The sequence below is a fragment of the Centrocercus urophasianus genome, unplaced genomic scaffold (genome assembly GCF_019232065.1).
Source record: "Centrocercus urophasianus isolate 14NV4802_14NV808 unplaced genomic scaffold, USGS_Curo_1.0 seq_22, whole genome shotgun sequence".
Taxonomy (NCBI): Eukaryota; Metazoa; Chordata; class Aves; order Galliformes; family Phasianidae; genus Centrocercus; species Centrocercus urophasianus.
The window spans coordinates 5,388,266-5,413,120 of NW_024884778.1; the positions used below are offsets into that span (position 1 = coordinate 5,388,266).

Genomic DNA, 24,855 nt, shown 5'->3' on the forward strand with positions numbered 1-24,855 from the left:
GCTCACAGTTGATTTAATAACTTCACGATAGGCCAGTATTCCCTTCCAGAGGATTACAGGCTTCCTTTACTGTGAGCAAGGATTAAACATTAAGCTCAAATCTATCCACCTTCCTCTACTGACCGTTGGGAGGCCTCAGGCAGCTCGGGCTGGGCTGCACAGGGATGCTGCTGCCCTCGGCTCCGCACTATTCTGGGTGTCTGTCCGTGGTAGGACTGCATGCAAATCCCTGGGAAACCAAGCAGCTCTGCTGGCTCCCTGTGCCACTGCTCACACTGTGCTTGGGAAACCTCGGGCTGCAGTAACACTGGTTTTTGCTGTAATGAGCTTTGCTAAGGAGCCTGGAGCACACAAGCAGATGGAAACATTTTATGGCTTTACTAGACAGCAATTGGTCTATTACCATAATGACAGCTTTAAAACAGAGTAATTTGTACAAGGCATGTACGGACAGAGCACTGATAGGGCAAATCCTACAGCACAGCACTGCTCTTGGGACACACACCATCTTTCTCCTGCTGAATTAGACAGCACTTATTACAGGAGCAGCGGCAGGCACTCATTTACAGAACAGCACATTCAGCACTCAGCTAGTACTCAAACAGAAGCAGATAACCAAGTTACCCAGCAGCTGTATCCCTGGCAGCACGCATTACTAACCATCACTTCCAAGAACCCCAGACATGCTACCCCCAACTTCATTTTCTCACCTGCCACCACGAGGTCTGTCCCTCCCAGACCCACAGCTCCCCCAAGGGCACGGAGAGCTGAGCTGTGCTGCAGGCTGATCCAAGCTGGGCCCTGCTGCAGCACGTGTGCCCCATCAGCTGATGAAATGAATGGTTTGTTTTCCAGCAACCCCACCAGAAACCCCTCAGATGGGCACAGTTCTGCCATCTATTTGTATCTGCACAGATTTTTACTTGTAGCGCTTTCATCTTTGACCCTGCCCCTCCTGTAACAGCGCTCTGTTCCCACTGGGCTTTTCCCCATTGCTGAAGCACGTCTCCCAGCTACTAATGAGATCCAGCACCAACAGCTGGATGGCCTCAACAGCTGTAATAAAAGCACAAAACATGACTGATTGGCAAAGAATAACGGTGGGCTTCCAGGTAAAGATACATCATGCTCTCCTCAACCATACGATTCGAAGACCCAGGAGTAACATTTAAATTCCAGGAAGAGGCCTGGCTGCAGGTGTGTTCAACCCACACCACAGGCCCTCCCCTCCATCTGGGAGCAGCTCTGCATTTCAGCATTCCTAACCCAGAAACAGACCTCAGTCCCACCGTTCCAACACCAAACGTTACATTTTGGGGCCACACCTCAACAACTGAAAGCAGCAAGCCGCTGGCACGAGGGCTGCTGACATGAGCCACATCTCTGAGATCAAGCCCTGGAGACCAGTGTGGTGCTGCCCTCTGTGCCACACTGCATCCTCACAGACCTGGAAGCTCAGCCGTGGACATGAAGCAGAGAAATGCTCTGTCCCCAGTGAGCACAAAGTGGGACAAGCCATCTCACCCGATCTTTCCCATCAGTCAAAATAACACCTGTCTTCCTCACCAGTGAAGCTTCATCCATTGCTTTCAAACAGCACCACCTCCTTGCATGAAAAGCACTCAAAAAAGATAAATTTGCATTCATGTAAATGGTTCATTCCTCCATTGGTGGGACCTAAGGGGCACACAGATCCATTTGCCTCATTTCTACTCTATCTCCTCTGCAGGCCTGTCTCTCTGGACAGAAGGGGATGTGAAATTTCTTGGAGTGAAGCAGAGGGATTTACTAGGTGCAAAACAGGAAGTTGAGCCCTGCGCTCTGGTTTTAATAAGGTGGCAATAAGCAATGCATCTTTCTGCCCCCAGAATTCCTCCTCTTCAAATACAAGATTTATTAGAGAAGTCATAAATCACTTCATGTTGCAACTGGCCAAAAAAGGCCGACGTTTTTATTGTTTTTGATAAATAGATTTATAATTGGCAGCAGGCATGGCAGTCTCTGTGTTTATTTTTCCCAAGACTTTCTTCCTTGTCCTTGCAGTTGACACAGCTTGGCCTACTTTACATTTTACTTTTTCTCTAGATCACTTATTGTTTTGATTTCAATTGAATTGCATTCCCTTTGGTCCCAGTCCACGGGTACTATCTTTAGTCAGAGTTTAATCGGGGGTTGTTTAGAAAAGGGCACTGCTGAAACACCCTGAAAAGAACATAAACATCTATTTTTATTTTCTGCTCTTGGCAGAGGAAGGGGAAGCTTCCCCCAGCCAAACCCATCTTGTTCTGCCCTCCAACATCAGCTTCCATCAGCTGCACAAGAGGACCTGGAACGCATCCTCAGATGGACACCTCAAAGAGAGGCCCTGAGACAGCCATCCATGCAGCCTGGTGGTGCACACAGCTGGACAGCTTCCTGGAGTGACTGTCCAGAACTTCCTGCAATTTGTTTCAAATTATTTCCCACATGTGTAGAAAGAGGACAGAACTTTTACTGGCCGTGTGAGCATGGATCAGATGTTAAGAGAAAACTATCTCCTGCAAAGCCAAAATGTACATGCTGCTTTCAAGCAGCAGTTTACAAATGTTAGAACAGCACCCCGAAAGTATCGGCCACATCAGGAGGATTACAAGCCTATAAAAATTATAGCAAAAAGCTCTGAGTAAAGCTTCCACAAAAACCTTCATTTCTCTTTCAGCTCAAGGGCAGGTGGGACACAGACCCCAGCAAAGGAAGCACAGGCTGGAGCTCATGGGCAGAGGAGCCTCTACTCGCTGAGGTTGAGATGAATATTCTGTATATTGACTTTGAGAGACCAATAACCAGTGTGACTTGCACTCAAACAGGGCAGGGTAACATAAACGAAGCAGGTGTCTAAACTCTAATAATAATTTATAAGCCTGTGACACTTTCTTCAAAAGCTCTCAAGATGTTCCACAAATGCTACCAAAGGACTGTTTTTTCACAGCATCGCTCCAAGGTCAGAATGGCAATTCTCATTCTCAGGAATGAGTAAAGTGAGGCAAATTAGGAGATTGAATTGACATCATCCCAGACTTCCTATAACAGCTCGAAGAAAGCCCAGAACAACATTTCTACACCCTGGTGACAGCAGGAAAGCAGCTGGATAACTGCTCTGGAGCTGCTCATATCGATTAAAACGATGCCTGCTTCAGAAAACCTGCACTTTTTGCCATGAATGCTTCCATTATGCTTCTCAGTATCAGCAAATATAAAGGAACAGAGGACACCTTGCAAGTGTTGTGAATGTCAGTAGGAAGCTGCCAAGAGAAGACCACCCATAATGGACACAGAGCTCCTGTGCCAGCACTCCCTGTTGTCTCAGGAGGTGATGTGATTCACACACCTTCAGATTAAACCGTGGCACTAATGCCACAAAACTGTGTGCATGACCAAAGTTTAAACGGATCCGTAACACAAACACGTTCATGGAGGTAAGTCCATCACAGGCTGTTTAACACAGAACCATTTTCAGCTCAGAAATCTGGAGCTAACCTAAGACATGGACCCAGAGAAATACACCCAGTAACATCACTTTGGTTGTCTTCCTTGGACACTGCTCCTAGCCAGTGCTAAAGACCAATCACTAGACTGGAGAGACACAGAACAGCTGTCCTTACCTACCTGAGAGCTGCTCCCTGGCCATGCACACAACAATTTAAAAACTTTTCTGTATGTCACCATTCAAACACAAGCAGGCCACTGTCCCCCTCCTGGCCCTCCCCAGGCACACAGATACACTTCTTCAGCACATCCTTACCCTGGCAGTCCTTGCGTCCTCCAGATGCCACCAAGGGCAGCCAGAACGTTTCCGCTAGCCATGGTGGAACCAGCCTGCACCAAAAGAGAGAGAGATCAAAACCTGTCGCCAGAGAGGTTTAGTTATTTATTAAGCACCCAGTCCCTCATTAGCACTACCTTGCAGCAATTACAGAGGTCCTAATGACCTCCTTACTCCAACAGAAGTAAAAGCTCATTGTCTCTGGGAATGAGGCAGAGGACAGAAGGGGAAATGTGGGCACAGAAGAACAGAACAATCACCCCAAGGTCACAGAGCTGGCTAATTACTGAAGAGGGGCTCCAGTCTCTTCTGCACTACACTCTGCTCTACATTCAGCAACTGACTCTGAACAATATTAATAAAAATACGCTCTCAGAATAGCAACAAGTGACTCTGTTACTCACTGGCTTCAGATTCAAACTATAGCAGCCTGGAGATGAATTTAAGAAATACTAATTACCAACAATGTTTAAAAACATGAGCAGTGTTTTGAATGGGAAAATTACCTTGAGTGAAAAACAGAGGACAAACACCAGGACTGCAGGCAATTAAATTACACGTGTGATCTAGTTAGTGTGAGATGACTGATGGTCTCAGAACATTTCAAAGCACCACCATTCCCTTGCCAATGCTGACCTGGTTGCTGAGGACAGCAACAGACAAATGAAATCCATTTCCAAGAGCTTTATCATTAATGCTGTCCAAAGGCAAAGAAGCTGCATCAGGAACAACACCCAGCAATGAGAGAGACGACAACACATGGTGAGCACAGATGCACGTGACTCAGCTGGGGAGGTGCATGCCAGCAAGAATAAACATCCCTTTACTGAAAGATATGAGCCATAGGGTAAAAACAATCCACAGAAATTCCAGGATGCCTGACCTTTGTCAACATAGCAGCTCTTTCCAGGGCAGGGAAAGGCTTTAGGAACACCAGGCTTTAAGCTATGTGGCTTGCTTAGCTCTGCTCTGGATCAGTGAGAACGATGGGAATACTAGATTTATTAGCACTTTAACTGCTCACTAAACATACTAATCTTACAAGCCATTTTCCTTCTGCCTTGGATGGCAGAACTAAGTCATCATGATCTCTGTGGTTTAAAAATGGAGCATGAAAATCTAGTGTCAAGCCCTCCTCAAAAACCACACACACAGAAACCACTATCAAAACAACAGAGGAAAAAATCCCTGTTGGGATGTTTAACTTTGGGCACCGCTGCATGAGCCTCAGCAAGTCTGGGGTCCATCAGAACTGCAGCACCTTCTCAGACAGCTACTATGGGAAAAGACTAGAAGAATAACTCAAGGAACAGAACACAATTTCATTAATTCTACACGCAGTGCCTGTTCAAATCTAATCTTGACTTCAATGAGAAGAGCAGAAGTCATCATTAATATGCTCTGAATTTCATTCTGTAATGACCACTGAGACACTTCTGAAACTACCCCTGCCATTCACCTGCATGTCTGCTGGTATTTCCCACTCTTACCTTTGCCAGCATAATTCTTGTCTTCGCTACATCGAGAGGTGTGGTAACTGCAGCTGCAAATCCACCTGAGCAAATTAAAATACCAAACACAAGTGAGACATTGTTGGTTAAACATGAATGCCATACTACCTATAATTCTCATGGTTGTGGTCAACACTGCTTCGTTATTAATGCCTACAGCATGTTTCCTCATGTCAGAGTCCAGGTACATTTTCAAAGGTCCACATACAGAGTGTTTTATTCCTGTATGTTGGCTTAAGGAATAACACTTCTGTGCTATTAACCTTACACTCAAGCATCCCTGCTGAGACAGGTGTCCTCTCGATTTGGACGCATATGAAGAATATACAAAGGCCTTAGCAATAACAGACTCCACTTTCAACAACTACAGGCAAGCATGAAAGGAAAAACCTGCTTGCTCATGAGCAGAGAAGGTAAAATAAGCATGTCATGTTGTGCTCTACCTTGAGAATTAAAGTCTGAACACTGACACTTTAGAAAGAGAGGAAGGATGTTTTGCATCTGAAACACAGAGACAGACTGGATCTGAACTTCAACTGTTAGACTTGAGATTCTGCTTCAAGGGAAAGACAACAAGCTTGAGTTTGGGATGGAGCTCATCTCCAATGAAAATCAGCTCAATTTTGGAAAATAACAATGTGAAACTGTTAGAAATTATCAGAAGTCCGCTGTCACAAGTGTCATCTTCTCACAGGCAGTTTTATTCTCCCTAATCACTCCCAAACTTCACCCTTGGAGCTCATTACTTTCACTCAGAGCAGCCAGCTCAGCTGTGGTTTTCGTCCCAAAAGCCAGAAATCTTAAGCTTATCCATGTGCATGTCTCACCCACAAACGTGTGCCTATTTCTCCACATTTTAACACTGTGGCTACAGTCTGGCCTCTTGCACTACCTAGAGACCAGCTTTGCTGCTTTTTCTCCCGGGCTCTTATTCCCTTTGCCTTATTTCACCATCCTAAAATTAACTCTGATTTCTCTCTGCCTCCTCTATTCACAGTATTCTAAGCAAGTAATTCATGCTGAGGAAGAGCCAAACTGAAGGAAACTTCTAAACACTGGAGCAGCACAGCAGTAAGTGAAGAAAGAAAAGGAAAGGAGGGAAGAAAGACTTGTTCTGAAATCTGTCCTTTGTGTTCCCTTGGTGTTTTTTATCTCGCTCCTCTGGAGCTTGGATAAACTCTCTATCTGCTACAGCAAGGAAAAAAGTGACTCCAAAGGCTGAAGCCTGCACAGCACCCAGGGAATAAGCTAAAAATAATCTATGTTTTGCTCCAAGTTTTCTGGAATGTAGAAAAATTGATCTTTCCTTTTCTTGGGATGGAAAGGGAGAAAACATTTCTTCTAAAATCTGACAAGTCACAAAAAAAACGCCAGCTCCCCAGGTGGATGGTGATTTTACCTGCACCTCTCACAGCCACCGCAGCTGGAACACATTAAAGCCCTGCTTTCTGTCAGACAGGGGCTGGCCAGCTGGCACCCTGTAATGACTTCTCACAGCTAATTAAGGAAGGTCCCATGATAATTCAGGGTGTGCAGTAAGGCAAGCGCTCAATGCCTTGGATCTCAAACCAGAATAGCAGGGAAGCAGAGTTAATGAACGCCCCGTTTGGAGCAGCAGCTTCTGCTCACTTAAGCTCAGCCCATCAGCTTCACTCTGCCGGAAGTTTTCTAGCAGTGACTTCTCACTAAAAAGCAGAAAAACGGGCTGCACTCAAGAAGCCAAAGCAGAAACTATGAGCAACTTAAAGTAAATTCCAGCCCATTCCTGGACCTTCTTTAAGGTCAAAAATCTTTTCATTGTGAGCCAGTTTTTGACTAAATGACCCCAAAAGGTTTTGAGAGAATGACTGGGTTAGAAACTTGGTACTCGTGTCAGCAATGTATTTTTAGAGTAATAAAAATAATCTCCACGGAAAATGGTGGATTTACAAGTCTGGATGTGGAAGTTCTTCCTTTGCCCACAAATCAAGGCACAATTGAACAGTGAGTCACAGGGCTGTTGGATCTGTATCAAAGATCTCAATACAGCGCTGAGCTGTAGAGGTGATGGCAGCTCTGCAGTAGGGCAAACTCACTTTCCTTATTGGAGCCTGTTAATTTTTTTAAGCAATCATTCCTAACAGTTCCTTATTGGCAGGATCGAACTCAGTGACAGCATTTTGAACAAACACAATTCATTCTGATACAATGTTCCAAAACACTCTTATCTAAACAGTTTAATCAAGACCGATTGGTTTTCATTTTTCCCCAGCTAACATCTGGATCTTGCAGACTCCTTGGTTATTAACTTTTCAGTGTTTCTTTTTCCATCACTGGGAAGTATTTGGTACAGATTTACCAGTCAATTTAGAAAGACAACAGCAACAATAAAATGCTTCACAAGCACAACAGCAGGACAAATTAAATGCAAGTTTGCATACGCTTAACAAAAGCACGAGATTAAAGTTAACATTTATAGGGAACAACATTGTATTGTGGGCAGTAAGTCCAACAAAATGAACATGCTTCAGCCTTAACCCTAATTAACCGAGGTAATTTGAGAGTGACCTCATCCATAAAACTGCATGGCTATCTCACAACTCCAAGAGCTGTCACACACAGCTGATAATGTCTGTTCAACAGTCAGAAAAAATAAGGTATCATAGTGTGAGGGGGAAAGGAAAGGCCCAGACACATCCAACCTCATGCTCTGTCTCTGTAGAGCTACCAAAGAGAAAAGGCACCTCCAGAACAGCCTGGGACCAGACGAGGGCACTGACTTACCAACTCACTCATAGAGAAGACTCCTTTTATCCCTTGCCCTTACAAGGATCTGTCTACTGGCTTGAGCTCAGCAAGTAGGCATAAAGATAGATTTGCACACAGGAAAAGGCTCCTGGCTTGTTAACACTTCTTGCAGGGCAACAAACACCTCTGTTGGGAAAATAAAAGTTCATGCTACTGGAAAATTCATCACCTGTCTCCCAAGAAGTTACAATGGACACTGTATATTCACACATGTCAGCTGAACAGCCTAAAATTTACCGAGTGCAGGGTGTTAAACAGAAAATCCCCTTGCTACTCACACTTTCCCACTGACCAGGTCTTGATGGAAGTGCTACAGACAGACATCCACTGTACTGAGGGCAAGCAGAGAGCAATTTACCTTTACTTGGCAGTAAGAATAAAAAGGCTTGAAGACTTCAAGATAATCCTCTAGGTTTCTGCTGGCATTTCCTATCGTTCTTAGCTGTCATATGCAAATAGAAACTGAGAAGCATCAGAACAGAATGAAGCACTTCATTTGAGGACAAGACATAACTCTCGATCCTAGTGGTAAGGAAGCAGATCTTGATTTGAAGATGTATTTTATTGACACTAGGTTAATTTTTAAGAAGTTGATTCTGGTCATTTATCACTGCAGGGATAACACCTGCCAGTGCTAGAGCAAAGTGACCTCAGCAGAAGTACCAGGAGGAGAAGCACTGTTCTTCCAGTGATTGAACTGCTCTGGATTTAGAAGCATGGTCCAGGCAAACACTGAAGGGAGAATCCTGAAAACTACTCAGAAATTTATTCAGAGCTATAGAGTTAAAGAGGCTTTCAGACACTGTGTAATCTTGTCAGAGCCAATTAGATCAAAACAAAAGTGATGGGAAGTCCCTCCTGTTAACGTGCAAAAAGGTCTCATTAGTGCTTTTATTATTCACTAAGCTTGCACCTCCATTCTCTGTGACTCTGTCAAAACAGAGCACAAATTATTAATGTTAAGTAATTTTTATTTTTTTTAAAACTCTGGAGAAAAAGGAAGCATCTTTAATAGAGGCAGTTTTCCCATTAAACGAGCAACTCTGCTGCTCTGACAAACAGGAGCAGTATCACTGTTGCATGGGCAGTGCTTTGCTTCCCTACCAAAGGTCAATACCCACGGGCAGAATTTCCTTGCCAGCAGCCCGAATCTGCGGAGGGCATCAGAAACCCACACAGGACTCTTCTGGGACAGTCTATAATACAGATCTGCTCTTGAGTTCCTCCCCACTGCCTGCTCACATATCTCCTTCTCTCAGTCCCTGACTGCTCCAAGCGTCTCCTCTAGTGAATACACCAGAGACGATGAGAAAGCTGGACAAGGCCTCTGGGGATTAAATTATTAACAGATGAGACAGAGAAGATTCCAAATATGTGATATTTATGTTCGTGCCTGTTACGTTTCTATAAAAAGCCCATGGAGAGCATACATACATCTACACATGTGCGCTCAACAAGAGCCGGGCTCTCATAGCTCTTTGGCTGAAATCTCTGTTATTTCACAGGCACTGGGGATGGAATTCAATATATTGTTAGTCTTTGTTCTGCCTTTGCCAAACAATCAATTACGATGTAGCTAGGAGCTAACCAACACAGACACATGCGTGTATGTGTGTGCTCCCCATCAAGGGAAGCCAAAGAAGACCTCTCATTCAGTTTGTTTCAGCTTATTACCCTGCCCCTCAGGACCTCTAACATATTTTTAGCAAGTATTGAATTCAAGCAAGGAACACAGGAGAAAAGCACGTCTGTGCGACTTCTCTAACCCACAACTACCACGGTGGCATTTGATAGCATCTTTGCATTCAAAAGCGGGATTTTGGATAATCTTCTCCATTGGAGGTTTATAATGTGATGATTTAAAACCATTCAGATGCATAAATACATCTTATTTTCTTCACAGGGTACTGGTGGCATTTCAATTTTTGCTTTGGGTGGGGAAAAAAAAAAAAAAAAAGGATAAAATGTTTGGTCTGGTTTTTCTTCTCTCATTTGAAGCTGTAAGTAGGTAGTTAATAGTTTTTAATGTGGAATAGAAACTTCAGAAAGCAGGAAATTATTTTTCCACCTCCTCCATTCAGTAATGGGGCTAAATATGTTCAGTGAAACAGAATGGATGCAGGGCTGGTTTAGTCCAAGATTCTGCCTGTTGTGTGTCTGCAGAGGGAGGGAATGAAAGGTAAGGTTCTGATCCAAAGCCAGTTTAACCTTGCGAGTTTTGAAGCAGGCTCTCAAAGGACACATCAGACAGGGAGTTTAAAATGTTGCTAGTGAAAAGGGAAGAATAGGGAAGGAAAGAACAAAAAAGGAAAACCAGGCTGGAGGAGCTGAAGCTGCAAGGTGAACCACAGAATATATCATCACCAGTTTCATCACAATCTACATATTGCTATATATTGCACAACCTACAAAAAAATCGACTGCAGTTTTGCAAAGATTCCTGCTTTGGGAATAGAGCTTATGAACTGCCTCATTGAACATGAACCTGGAACTCTCTGTGCTGCTCCAGGACCTGGTGTCCCCTTGAGCATGAGGTGTCAGGTCTCCCATTGCGCGCCAAGGGCACTGAAGCACCCATGCACGATTGAGCCTCTGGAAGCTCCTTCTGCATGTTTCCACTGGAAAGTGAGCACGTAGTACCAAACATCCATCAAACAGTAGCAAGTTCAAGCACAACTGGCCAGAATCAAGACACAGACGGAAGGAAACAGAGGCACCAGGCTAAGTTTCCAAGTGAGGCACCAAATTGGACTTCAGGAAATTACTCCACAAAGCCTTGGGTAAATCAGATAACCTTTCCAGCTCTCTGAACGTGCCTGAACACAGTTTTTGTATCAATCTGACTGTAAAGAAATCAACACAGTTAAATTAATGATCTCCTATCACACCTGCAGAGACCCAGATTGCATTTTAAAGCATTTTTAGACTGATAGCTTGTTTGGTTTCAAAACAAAAATGAACCATCTGCTTCAACCGCTCTCATTTTGTCCATGCTGATTAAGTCAGTGTAAAACCCCAAAGCAGACCGAATTTTAAGCAGAATAAAACCTTTTCACATCAAATCAACATAGAAAATACAGCTGGACACACAACAGGTTGCCTAAAACAGCCCCTCTGGAACCCCCTTTGAATCAACTGTACTCAAACTATTCCTCCCATTTCTAGCATGCCTGGTCTTCTAAAGTGAGTGCACTCACAGCCATCAACCCTCTCTTCTCAGCTGTGCCATTACAGTGCCTACCAAAAGGAAGCCTCAGACACTGCTGGAATTCTGTTGCTATTAATATTTCAATTCCCATAAGAGAGTTTATTTTAAAAAATTACATACAGTGTAACAGCTCTGACTTTACAAGTCATCAAAGAACAAGCTTTGCTTTTGATAATCTCTATTTCAAGAAATGCTATAATTTCTGTTTAAGCAGCATTTATTTTTTCCACATACTGTGCCACTGGTTTAGAATCTCAAAATGTATTTTAATTCCTTGGGGAAAAGCTCTGGTTATCCATCTCTGAACTACTAATCTGTTTTTCTATTAAGACAGTTAAGTCTCTCCTCCCTCTAACTTGTCAGCTACACTGATGAGTCATTAATTGATTTTTATTTTTATTTTTTTTTAATATCTACAGTAGTCTAAAATCAAGCAAGAAGCCTACTGAAGAATTCAATTAACTTCTGGCTTGCTTGGTAATAAATAGTGCAGTATTGTATTCTGCCACTCTTTATTCTTGTTCTAGTGTCTGGAGATTGCCCAGATGTTTCACCCTCCGTTTCTTTTTTGCTGCGGAAGGCTTTTGCCTCCAGGCTGTGCAATGCTAGCCTCTGCTCTCCTGACTCTAGTTAATCTACATGGCTGTCAGAGCTGTCACATGAATGGTGAATCATGGCCTCTCACTTAAAGCCCTGGGGATGCGCTGGGAGCAGACAGCTGCACAAACCCGCACGCAAGCGAAGTTCCTCCTGGATGAGGATTTTACAAATCAACTTGGAAATAATCGCAAAGCCTGACTGACAGGCCCCTGGATTTTAAATAACAGAAATTTGTCAAAAACAAATTGGTTGTCTTTCAAACAGACACCCTGTTTCAGTCGGCCTTTTTTTTTTCCCCTGCTCTTTCCTTTGCTGACTTTCCTACTTCCAAATAACAACTGGATCCATTTTCTTCTAAACAAACTTGAATTACAAAGGAATGTTGTTCTGCTATACTTAATAGATTTGCACATTTTTCCTTTTCTTCTTTAGTCTTTCCCAGTATAACATATAATCCTTTGCACCTGCAAAAGCTCCACAGACTGCTGACTGCCAAGAATCCACCACGTGACCCTGCTTCCATGACCAGAGATCCTGTGTTTAAAGAGAAAGGAAAATAAAAAAGTTATTAAATGTTCGAATCTATCTGATCCCCATGCGAGTTAACTCTGAGGATGGGAACTTAAGCGAAAAGCTATTTTTGTGGCATTTTTCAGTGATGTAATAAGTGATTTTTCCCAAGGAACTTGTGTACTTGAACGAGCAGATGGAGTGAGAAAGATGTCTGGAACGGAGGGCGGCTTGAAGCAAATTGCTTTCAAGGATTTCATATGTATGTATTTAAGCCTGTGGCCATGTAACCTTGCAAATATTTTGTGAATTGATTTTCTTTTTGGCAGATAAAACCACGCAAGGCAAAACACTGCGTGAAGGGGGGCAGCATGCAGGCAGCAGCACCAGCTCAGCCCAGATCCACCCAGCACTCCCATGCAAGATGAGCAGTCCCTGGTCCAGCGTGATATGAATTGTCTGCTCCCCTTCACTTCTTAACCAACCCTTCCCCTTGTGCTCCCAAAAGAAACCATCATTAAGCAAATTACTCTTATCGCTCCCATTATATTCAGAAGCAGGTGTGTCTGTTTTTCACTTGGCGTCATTAGGGACCACACACCCTTCTCCTTGCCACTGCTCCCACACACCACGCTCCAACCCATTAAACTCTCTTGTAAACATGCACATTCTAAAACACCAACAACAACCATGTCTTCTAAAAAACAAGTACTAAGAATCAGGTCAAACACACAGCTTGATGACTCTGATTGGTATCAGCAGCAAAGGCCAAAGCTTGCTTGGGTGGGTTTTTATTCTGCCAGCTGCAGTCACTGTGTGTCCTCCTCCACCCCCCTCATCATCCCTATCCCATCTTTTGAAATGCTTAACACTGGATGTTCTTTGGAGGAGAGATTTCTGTTTCATGAGCTCAGGAATGCTGCTTAGCAGAAAGGGGAGGATCCACGGCCCTTCTGAGGCCTACTGCAGAGAAATCAATAATTTTATTTTATAACTACAGCACCATCTCACTCCTTTTAAAGATGTATTATTTCTACACTATAACATTTTCTTGAAAGCAACCCGATAGCTAGGCTAAGCTGAGATATTGCTCTCGGGCTCCTGCTCTGCTATGCAGCCACACTCCTCTGGGGCACGGGAACTCATTTCCCTCGTTTGCTGACTCTTGATTTAACATGCTGTCCTTGTGACTCGCTTCTTCCAACTTGGCTGGTGGTTATATTTCAGCTGAATGTTTTAAAAATCAAACTGTTCAAGCAACAATGGCCAGCCACAATGTTGTTTGGTATCCTGCCACAGCTAAATAGCTGCAGCTCTGCTTTACGAAAACACTAAAGGGATTTCAGCCTCTTTAATGCTAGTCATTCTTTTTCCTGGTGTTTTCAGAATGTGTTTCTTTTCTTCTGTCAACCACAGCAGAAAATGATTTTCATCTTATAAATAAATAAATAGGGAATCGTAATTCTTCAAACCCATAGGATGCTTTTCTGGAATAACTTACACTCTTCGGACATGCAGCTTTCTTGCAAGTCAGTCCTGCTGGATGAAGGATGCATGCTCCATCATAAGACAAAGAGCGCTGCTCCAAAACATCCAGGCACTTTCAAAGCACAAATCCCATCTTCAAGACCCTTCTCATAATACTTAAGGACCATAAGAAACCTTAACCTGAAAGCCAAGGTTTAGAAATTTAATTGCTGTGGCCCCTTGACAAAAATTGTACTGCATTTTTTAACTAAAAGTTCTTCAAATGCATATATATCTACAGTTCAACCTGAGAACTGGCAACAGTTACTCCTGCTATGCAAAGGCCACTATGCAAGATCTGTTGGAAGACAAACAGGAAAACAAACATATTAATGCAGACATTCAGAAGCCCAGCTTATACTTAGTCATGATGGGCGTCTGCACCAATGGTGTTTCTGAAACAGTTCTACATGTCATTCTTATTAATTGGCTTCTAAATCTGAAATCTAGTTTCTGATAACGCCTGGTCTCCTGGTACAGGTCTGTACAAACCGTGATGAATTCCCATCCATCATGCCCACAAATTGACAACAGGTACTTGCAAGTGTCACGTAATGTGGAAAATTATTTAGAAGGGTGGAGCCTGAGACAGTTCAATTAAATTAGGGTAAAGGAGAACTGGAGAACAGGAAGAAAATTCCCCAACAGTGAGGTCTACTGAATAGCAGAGCCAGCCTCCCCAGGGAGGAGAGGAAAGCCCTCTCCTCTGAGTCATTTAAAAATAGACTGGAGAAGGCACTCAACACTGTACTGTGGGGAATAATCCTGCATTGGCAAGGGCAGGATGAGATGACTTCATGCATTTCTTTCCATCTCTGATTTCGATGATTCACCCAGAGCTCCAAACCTGAGTATGCAGAAGAGCAAGAGAGAAGCGAGGAGGGAGAGGGAAGCCAAAAGGAACCAAGAGGCCTGGCAGGACCCTGCTCCAAATTCTTCCTTAACACACTGGCACCGCGGGCTGGGCTGATGTGCTGAAGGTCACGCGTGGTTTCTCTCCCAGCCCACAGACCCAATCACTGACAGGTCCTTACAGGGCTGGTAATGTCTTCAAGAACACTCGTCCACATGCTGCATTAAGTGTGGTTTCAGTGCTACTAATGCAGCGCAAGGCAAAGAAGCTATGATAGGCTGCAGACATGGGTAATAATAGCATCACTGAAAAAATAGGGCCTTGCTTCTGAAAGGAAATACATACCTTATTCACCTATATGAAGTCACTGACTTCTGATGGAATTGCTCATTACTGCCACAACACAAGACTGGGGTCAGAGCTCCAGGCTCACGGACTCCAAAGAGGCCAAGTCCAGGCAGAAGTTCATGTGTAAGCCTTGCAGTGATTCTGCTTTTACTAGATAGCCTCTTCCACTGCAAAACCCAAACTGGGAACTGTTAGCAACACAAAAGCAACAATCCCATTAGCCTGCTGTCACCACGACCACTCAGCTCCTACCTGCTCGCACTGCGCATCTCCTGCAGAAGGCAGCAGGAGACAGAGACTTTTCCAGAGCAGTGCCCATTCCCACTAGCATTCACAGCCTAGGAAGGCAAAATGACAACGAGCACATTACATGAAAGCAGGCCGCCATGCCAAGCCTGTGTCATGTGTATTCTATTAAGCTGAAGGCTGAATAGAAGACTTTGTTTTCCACTTCAAAGGACCCCATCCCAATCTCTCTCTCTTCCCTTATGAATAACAAATTGGAAATAAATCTTCTGGCTGAAGTGCATGGAAACTCATACAGTTGGGGCCCTCTGCAGCTTCCCAGCTCAATCACATGCTAATTTTTTTGTAAACACTTTTATGTGATATATATGTAAATCTCCCTGTGCATTGCCGCACCATGTAAAGCAATACAGCAGCTGTGTCCTCCAGGGACTGGACCCAGCAGGAAGCCTGAATGCAGATCTCCAATTATTCCCAGGGATAATGTTTGCAGAGAAAGGTCCAGTTTTATTTGCAAGCAGTGCCTTAATTTCTTCCTAATGATTCAATTTCATACTGTCCCAGAGGACAGTATCCTCCACTTCTCACCTGAAACATTAGGTTTTTTTTATAGTGAGAATATAATCACATCTGGACACCCCATTCTGCTGAGCAAAGGGTGCACTGGGAAAGTCCCTCTTAGGATGCATCAAAGGCCTTTCAATCAAAAAAAAAAAGAAAGAAAGAAAGAAAAAAGAAAAGAAAACTTTACAGTCTCCTTTAAATCCAGGAGGAGTTATATATAGTGCCCACAGACGTGCAGCACTGAGAAGGCTGCTTGCATGTTGAGGACACCTGGCCTCAAGATGGCCCAATAAGTTCTTATTCATTCAAAGAAGTCCTTACCTGTGTGTTTGTCATATCTGCCTTACATTCGTGGTAAAAGTTCTGGGCAGAGATCATCTCCCAGCTTTCTGTTCACAGCACCATCAGGTCTTGGTCTATACTCAGGACACCTACATTATTGGAATACTGGGACAGCACAACACTCACGTTTCTCTCTCAAACCTGATGACCAGAGCAATATCCCAAATGCTGCCAGAGGCACTGCAGACAGCGAGACACCTCTGCTTTGGCCTTACTACTCTTCAGTCACCGACAGGTAAGCAGATCTCATGATACACTCCTACATTTGAGACATGAAGCTGAGAAAATACTACCGCTCCCTCCAATGATAAGTACCTGTAGTATTTCTGTGCATCTCACAGTGATTTGTGCATATATACATTCATGCAGTCTGAGGGAAAAAAAGCTATGTCCATGCTTGCCTTTGCTATTTGGTATTTTATTTTTATTCACAACATGGCATTCTGCATGGCTGATCCTTACAAATGCATGGCACATTAACTACAGGAGAAGCAAAATATTTCATAAGCAGATTGCAATTTCTAGACAAAGTCAAAAAGCACGGAGACAAATGCTGTTCCCAGTGAATTTTTATGTGCATATGTGCAGCATGTGTGCAGTACATGTGCACATTAGGATGCAAGAAACATGCAAGCTCAAACACGGGAAAAGTTCAGTGAAGTAAGTTAAGTGTTGACAAAAACATTGAGATGCTTTTCACACTAGTGGAGTTGTGCTCTCTTAGGCCAGTACTGATTTTGGCCCTAGAATTAAACCCACCCAAATCCCAGATAAATCGAGAGAAAGAGAACAAAAGTTGGCCTACATGCAACAGCATATTTTTCATGTTACAAGCGTTTCATTCCCTTTTTCCCCCTCTATATAATACTGTGTTGATGTCTGTGACCCATTTGGATGTAAATCAAAATGGATGTGCTAAAAGCCTGGTTAAAGAAAATGTCTTCGAAACACTGTTCCCATGGCAGGGCAGAACATAATACGGCAGCCACACTCAGTTTCCATGGCACAAAGGGCCATATACGTGTCTGGGAAGGAAAACACACTTCTAGGAAATCACTTCAAAGCTAGGCCAGCTTTCCTTAGCATACCCACTGCTGCTACCTGCTAGTAAATAGGTGTTTCACACAGGAAATAGCATGCGTGAATACACACTACAGGGAAGAATACAAACTTCTTTTAAGATTCTTCAACAGGAAAAAGCACCCGAGTCAAGAGGTGAACCCTCTGCACTGATCATTTCTATATTCTACTAAACGTCACTGGCAAGCTTGGAGATTTCTAGAGAGCTCCTTGTGGTACAGGCACAACCAAGAGCATCACAATCTGGCTCTGTATCTACAGACTGCATGGGTCTGTTTTACTTCTGCTGTTTTAAAGGCTGCATTGATGATCCAAGGCCATGCCAGTTTCTAAAACGTGTCTGCAGTGCTGTAAGTAAGGACTGCATTTGTTCCTTCCTTTTTGGTGCAGATGGCGTAGAGCATTCCTTCGACTTTGCTTAAAGACTGTGTGAATGACACTTATTGTGACACTAATAAAGCGAGGGCTGTTTGCTGAACAGCTGTTGGGGACATTGTTCTTTTGTGAGAAAAATGCAGCCGTTATGCTTATGGCATGCACACGCAGCGCTGGCTGCAAATTACATCACGCCTTGAAATGCTGCCGTGGAGCATCTGTTTTCCTGATACAGCACCTAAGCAAATGGCAGACACGTTAGTGGTATTTAACGATTAGGACTTAATCCCTAAATCAGCCCGATCGTTACTCAAAGAGCAAGAGAGGCATGGTAGAACACTTACTACACTGCCTGCAAGGAAATAGGTTTAAAGCTGGGCCTGGTTTCATTTACTCTTGACCTACATGCAGCTGAATGCAGCAGAAAAGAAACTCTCAACTACTCCTCCAGGAGAAAATGGAAAGCTGTCACCTACCTGCAGAGCAGGGAAAACCATTTTGGGCCCGGTTTGGCTACATTCCTCTGTTTTCTACTGATTCTGTTAAACAGCACCAGATTTCATTATAAATTTTAGGAGGGAAATAGCATGCAGTTTATTGTTTCAATGGTCGAGTTATAAACATGTCTTATTGCTGAGGTAGAAGCATTCTACCAGCTGCCAGGGTAGAAGCATTCTGTACATTTCTCTTTCCTATCAACTTTAAAAATCAGGTGCAATGAAGCTCCAGTTGGTCCTTGCCTCACAGAAACCAGTGAGCAGTCCCTGCACAGCTTGCTCTGAGGTCTGCCTGCACTGACAGCTATGAGCAGGACTGAGCCCTCTCTCACAACCTGATCTGTTCACTGAGAACCAGTCCCCAGGATTTGAGCTCTCTGGAGCAGGGAACCAACGGGATGAAGCAGTGAGCACATGTACCACTGCCTTCACTCAGATCAATAATCCAGTCCGTCAGCAGAATTCCCAAGCTTTGCTCATTCCCAACACAGGTGCCTTGTGCCTGGAGAGAGCTGACCCTGGATAGAAAACAAGGGACCTTGTCCATCACAGGGGCAAAAAGCAGCTTAGGAACAACACAAAAACTGTTCTGACCCAACCACCCTTCTGCTACCACTCAGATTCATAGGAATGGATGGACTCTCCCCATTCTCTTCATTGTCAGGCCCCATTTATTTCACGGGGGGTAAATATGCCTGTGTGTACTTCGCAAACAGTTCTCTTTGCCTGAGGCCATCCAAGCACTCCTCTGCATCTTCAGGAACTTAGTTTGCTATCACATACTAGCATGGCCATTACAAAACCCCACAGAAGAGATTTGCCCATGCACTGCAGCTTCCTCTCTCTCCCTGCTGCCTCTCAAGGTGCAACATGGTTCTGTACAACACCTGCCGATGTGTGAGATTACGGATTTGAGAAAACTATCTTAAGGCAAAAGTCAAAAAACACGAGTTCACCACAGCTGCAGAAAGTCTCAGGGCTTTGGGTACCAAGCAGCACAGAGACTAAAAGGGAAATCCTGGCCACATTCAGCACAGTCAGTGCATGTGCCCCACAGGTCCCAGGGCAGCGGAGCAGCACAGGCTGTGACAGCTCTCCTGGGAGGCTGCCTGTCTGCCAGGGTTCTCTGGCACATGCAGATGACAGTGTGAAATCAGCCTGACCTTGATGTTATGAAGTCTTAGCAACACGCAAATATCTCATCTCTGGATGTGCCTGATGAAAAACAAAAGATTCCCAGGATACTAGGTCTGTTTTCTCTCATTAAAACAAAAACCAAACGAACAAATAGAAACTTATTTTCCCAGTCTATTCATTTGAGACCTATGTATTTCTGTTCCTGTCTGTTCCTTCCCTCTTCACTGACCACCAGACCCTTCTCTTCAGACAATACATTAGGTCTATAAAGAAAGCATTCTTCATTTACAGCTGCATTGGAGCAATTTCTTAGTGGCTCTGAAGTGCAGCCAAGATGCAGAAACATAAAACCCAAGAGGGCTGAGTCTCATTCCACCTGAGAAGGGTTTATCTTACACACAGCACTGTTCTCCTAGGGAGCTGATCATTTCCACTCAGCCATAAATAGCAGGCTTTTTTGACAAGATGTTGCTGGGCTGAAAACTAGCCAGCAGTGCTCTATTCTGCTGCTTTGTTTTTAAACCCTATTTTGTTGGAAAGCACAAAAACAAACAAACAAACCTGATGCTCCATATATCTGCAGTAGCCCCACAACAGAAACTATAGCTGTCATTTTTCTCAGTTAGGTCCCAGTGAAGAGAAAATATGTATTTAAGTGCAATACGGAACAAGTGATAAATCTTCAATGCGTTGTTGGTAGGTGCTCAGACATGATGGTTAGAAGTACTGAATAAAACACCTCACAGAGTAGATTAGAAAGCAATACAGAAAGCATGAACTCCACAGTGCTAGAGACATCTGAGCAAATCAAGCATTAACATTAATTGTCTATTGTTTCTAAATTGTGTTCACCTGTATTACTGGAAGCAAACTTGTGTTTGAAGCAACATCTATTCCTTGCTAATTTCTGCAATACTGCCTTGTCAGCACCAACAGTGTAACCAACCTGTTTTGTGATCCATACAGGGATCTCTTTTTTTTCTAACTTTAAACCAGTGCATGGCATGAAAGCTAACTCTCACAGAGGACAGCTGGTCCACATTCACAGACAAAAGAAAACTGCATGTATATTATGTGGCTAAAGCCAACTGGAAGTATAAAGAATAATCACTGCAGCTTAAAGCAAAGCAGATACAGAAAATGGGATACAGCCACTTCATTGCTGCCTACCACCAGGCCTTATTAGGCTTCTTTAAGCTTAATACTGTGCTGCTAGATGCAGAGCACTTTACTCTGGAAGGAAAAGAAAGACGATGTTCTTCCATGTGCTCACTAACTTTTCTTTATAGTGGAAAGCTACTTTTCATTATTTTTATGCTAATCAGCTTGTTTGGGGAATTGTAAGATTGAGCTTATTATCCATCAGCTTGTGCAACTTTGTTCTAATGGCTTTTAAAATCATTCATCTGCAGCACTTGTTCCGTGCTGCTCTGTAACGATCCACAGACATCACACCCAACTACCCCTTACTCCACTTAATTTCCAAAGTAACTCCACTGACGCAGTCCCACAAACACTGTCTTCAGTTAGCTCTTGTATATTTAGATTTCGCACCATTTGTCTCTCGTTCTTCATGCTCCTATTCCTCCTCCTTGCTCCTCATGCTTCTTAATTACTGCTTCTTCACGCTCCTTTCAAAGCACCCACAAGAAGCCCTGCACTGAATCACACTGCTATTGATGCTACAAGCTGATCCCACCAGCTAATGAGGCCATAATGATTTTTCTCCTTTGTTTTACTGTCACGGTAAGAGCTTAATTCAGATAAACAAAATATATTCTGCCCTCACTGCTGCTGGCTTTTATGTGACAAACCTTGTGCTCTCTCCATGTGCTAAAGCCAAAATGACTGAAGCATGCAAGATTGATTTTTGCAGATTTCTGCTCCTGGTTCTGTGGGTAGAAGAATATATAGCAAATATATTGCAGCACAACAAACTAACCCAGCTTTGTTTCTCTTCAGGCCTGCACTGACCTCTTTAGATTAAACATGATGTCTCCCATTTAAGTGACTCACTTTGGTAGCTAGCTGTTTTCAAACTGTCTCCTTCAAAACAGACATTTAAACAACACATTTTACTGCTACAGCTATGTGGACATTTATTAAAACAACTCTGCATTCTGAAAACAAATGCATGATGTCGCTGTTTTATGTGGTTTGGGAGAGAACACTGCACTTTTTCTCTCTAAGCACTGCAGCCTCTTGCTCCCAACTTCACTAACCATTAGCAGCTCGTGCCAGCAGCACTGCAAGGAGCTTACAGAAAGTGATTTTGAGACACTAGCTGAGAAACAGATTCCTAATAAGGCAGCCAGAGCTGCCCTGCATCAGGGAGCAATGCCCAGAGCTCACCAAGCACCTGCAGAGCCAGCTGCAGGAAAGGTCTTGATGTCTTTTGTGCTCCTCCTATCCGTAGAGTCCTCACCACATCTGCTTCCCTGAAACTTCTATATGCAAACGTTCCCACTGTGGACTCTGTCCCAGGAATGACCCAAGCTATTGACACGAAGCAGGAGCTCCCAAATAAGCACACACACACTGAGAACACAAGCCCTCCTTCCTAAATAGAAGCACCAAGGGGCAGGGAACATCATCACCGGCTTCCATCCTTCCCAGAACTTCTTCCCAGTTTGGGTCTCAGTGCCAAGCTCTCTCAGAAGTTCAGTACCCTTAACAAGAAGAACATCACTCTCTTTGCAGTTCCCCTCCTATAAATGATATATTTTGCTACACTGATTTACACAATCTGCAATAATTTTCTATGCTTCCAATCCAGGATCTCAAAGCACCTAAAAAACCCCATCTCTGCTTCATCCTCCTGCAGTGAGGACCATACCATCATTACCATTTAAAGCAAAAACAGAGGGGTGGAGAAACTACACTTCAAATTCAGCTCTGTGCTCAGAAAAATAGACCATGACTCTGTCCATGATAAACAAAGCAACCAGCTGGGGGGAGAACAGTGAGTGCATCATTCTGAAAGACTGCACTATTAAACTATCATCCAACCGATACCTTCTTTAAACGACCTCTGAAATAACGTACACACAGCCAATCAAAACAGCACGTCAGCGAAGTACTGAGTCTCTCCCTGTTCACAAGAACAGGCTCAATCAGCCTTCTCCGTATCATTTGCAATTTCCTGTTACCTCAAAGAGCAAAATGCTAAAAAAGTTAAAATAAAATAAAAAATAAACCAGAATAAAATAAATCACACAACACAGATGGTTCCCACTCTATTTCAATCGATAAAAACAGTCAAAGCAGCAGATAAGATTTCTGGAATGCTGGGGACTAGAATTTAGACTGCATGCCACATATCCATGGTGAGATGCTCCCTGTTGCTTTTCAAATATCTAAGCAAATGATCTTCACATGCACAGGTAGGTCAGTACCCACTTATTGATCCTTGGATGTGCCCATAATTGTGATAATCAAGTTAGACATGCTACCACAGAAAGCCTTTGTGAGCTGTATAACTTACATTTCTATAACTAAAGAGGACTTACCTTTAAGAACTCCCAGAGGGGAAACTGTACCAGAGAGAAGGGAATCTGGTGAGGCGGGAATAGAGAAAAACAACAACATAATGTTACAAAAGCAAATTAGGTTGGCATGTTCCTCAGTCAGCCAAATTAGTAACAGTTATTGTTCACTTGGTGAACTGCAGCTTATTACATTTACAAATCTTTCAGGATACTTTATGCACTCTGCCATTAAGCGACCAGTTTCACTAAAGCAGCTCCACTTTGTTTATCACGTTCCCTGCTGAGAGGTTAATGCATTGTAACCAGGGTGGCCTAGAAGAGCAGCGAGCAGTGTGATCTAGTGCAGGGACGTTCTCGGTTTGATGCTCCGCCAAGAAAGCCATAAGGATGCCTCAAGCAACGTGCTGCCAAGGCCAGGAACACAGCCTGTCAGAAAGACACCTTCAGTAATGTGCACTCACACGGCGCTGCACACAGTAATGCTCTGCCCAGCTGCCCAGAGCTTGGCAGGTCGGGCACCAGCTGCAGAGAGAAACTTTTTGGAGCATCTCTCACTGAGCTCACATTAACAAGCTCTCTTGAGAATTCCAAGCAGGTAATGAAGAGCTACCAAACCCAACCAAGACCCAAGAGGAAAGCTCCCTGTTTCACTTCTCATCAGCTGTAATAAAAGGCTCTTCTGCCCAACAGCTTGCATCTCTACCTCATTCCTTCTGCAGTGCCTGTGCATTTACAGCTCTTGCCCCAATAAACGCTTTGGGACTAACTCAACACAGAGGTAAAAAATAAACATACTGCTCCCTCAGCTCTGCAGCCTCTGGGAGGTGCCTCCACATCTCCCCCTTCCCCAGAAATGATGCATGTTGAATTAGCTTCCTCCTTTTTTTTTTTCTGCACCATTTTGCTTGTCTCAGAAGGCATTTAAGCACCTTTTGCCACGAAAAGTAGCAGACAGTCAAAATGGATCAGACTCAGTTAATACATAACTGATGGTATTTTTAACATCAGCAATATGAGGTTAAAAGCATTCACTGAAAGATACGAGCAGCTTATTAAATCTGAATTCAGGCTACACAAAGGAATCCGAAACAGTACATCTATTCAACATCACAAGAGTTGAAGAGTACTGTCTCCTTCCCCGTGTTGCAACTAATGATTAATAAATGAGTCTATTAAGTTAATCTGCCAGGCAAAACTAAGCTTGAGAGACACCTGCCACAGAAATTTGTTATCTATTCAGGCAGGAAATGGCAGTGAGAAGAAATCAATGTCATTGCTGTACATTGAGCTGACAAACTGAAATCTCAGAGGAAGTTTGTCATCTTGAACAATGAGCAGTATCCCTGGTGGCATCCCAAAGCCCCACAAGAAAGGTCAGGCACGGTTCTTATTTATCAGAGCCTTGAAACTCAACTAGAGCAATTAAATTTCATTTTTAGTACTGGGTGAAAAAGTCCAGCTATTTGACAGTAATGTGTGGTAATATATTTATGAGAAGATATATGTATATCCACATGCTGCTACATCATTGTTGAATTTGAGTTAAATGGCACGATTTCTTTGCAATGTAAAATGAAAAGCAAGAGAATACTCTGTTACATAGGCCAAACAATAGAAAAAAGAGAAACAATACCCACTACATTTGCTTCAAATTTGCTAAAGAAGAGAAAAGGAAACGCTCTATATCCAGCTGCACTCCAAACAAAACAAGCTTTCAAATGCTGTCTCAAAGTTTTGCTTTGAATGAGTGGTAAAATTACGCAGCTATTAATAAGACAAGGGAAGCTTTTGACAGAAAGCCCTCTTTTATCTCCATCATTAGCCAGAAGCATTCCAACCAAAAGGGAAGTTCTTCACGACTGCTGTTTGATTTTCGGTGTTAATGGCTCTTGCCTTCCATGTCCCGGTCAGGGGGAGTCAGACCTGGACAAGAATTGCCAGTTCCCCCCTTCCCCATAAGTGGCTGTGACATTCAGGCTT

General features: G+C 43.4%; 1 protein-coding gene across 3 annotated transcripts in view; it reads right to left on the reverse strand.

Moving 5' to 3' along the window:
- Positions 1–24,855, reverse strand: part of SLC25A26 (solute carrier family 25 member 26) — an 87,417-nt gene that overhangs the window by 6,893 nt on the left and 55,669 nt on the right. For 2 of the 3 annotated variants that reach the window (XM_042823418.1, XM_042823419.1), the window contains exons 6-9: positions 22,897–22,941; positions 12,373–12,442; positions 5,293–5,357; positions 3,782–3,855 (exon numbers count right to left, since the gene is read on the reverse strand). In XM_042823418.1, the coding sequence (XP_042679352.1) occupies positions 3,782–3,855; positions 5,293–5,357; positions 12,373–12,442; positions 22,897–22,941 (254 nt within the window). The remainder of the gene's footprint in view (positions 1–3,781; positions 3,856–5,292; positions 5,358–12,372; positions 12,443–22,896; positions 22,942–24,855) is intronic. The other variant, XM_042823420.1, reaches the window with a different exon arrangement.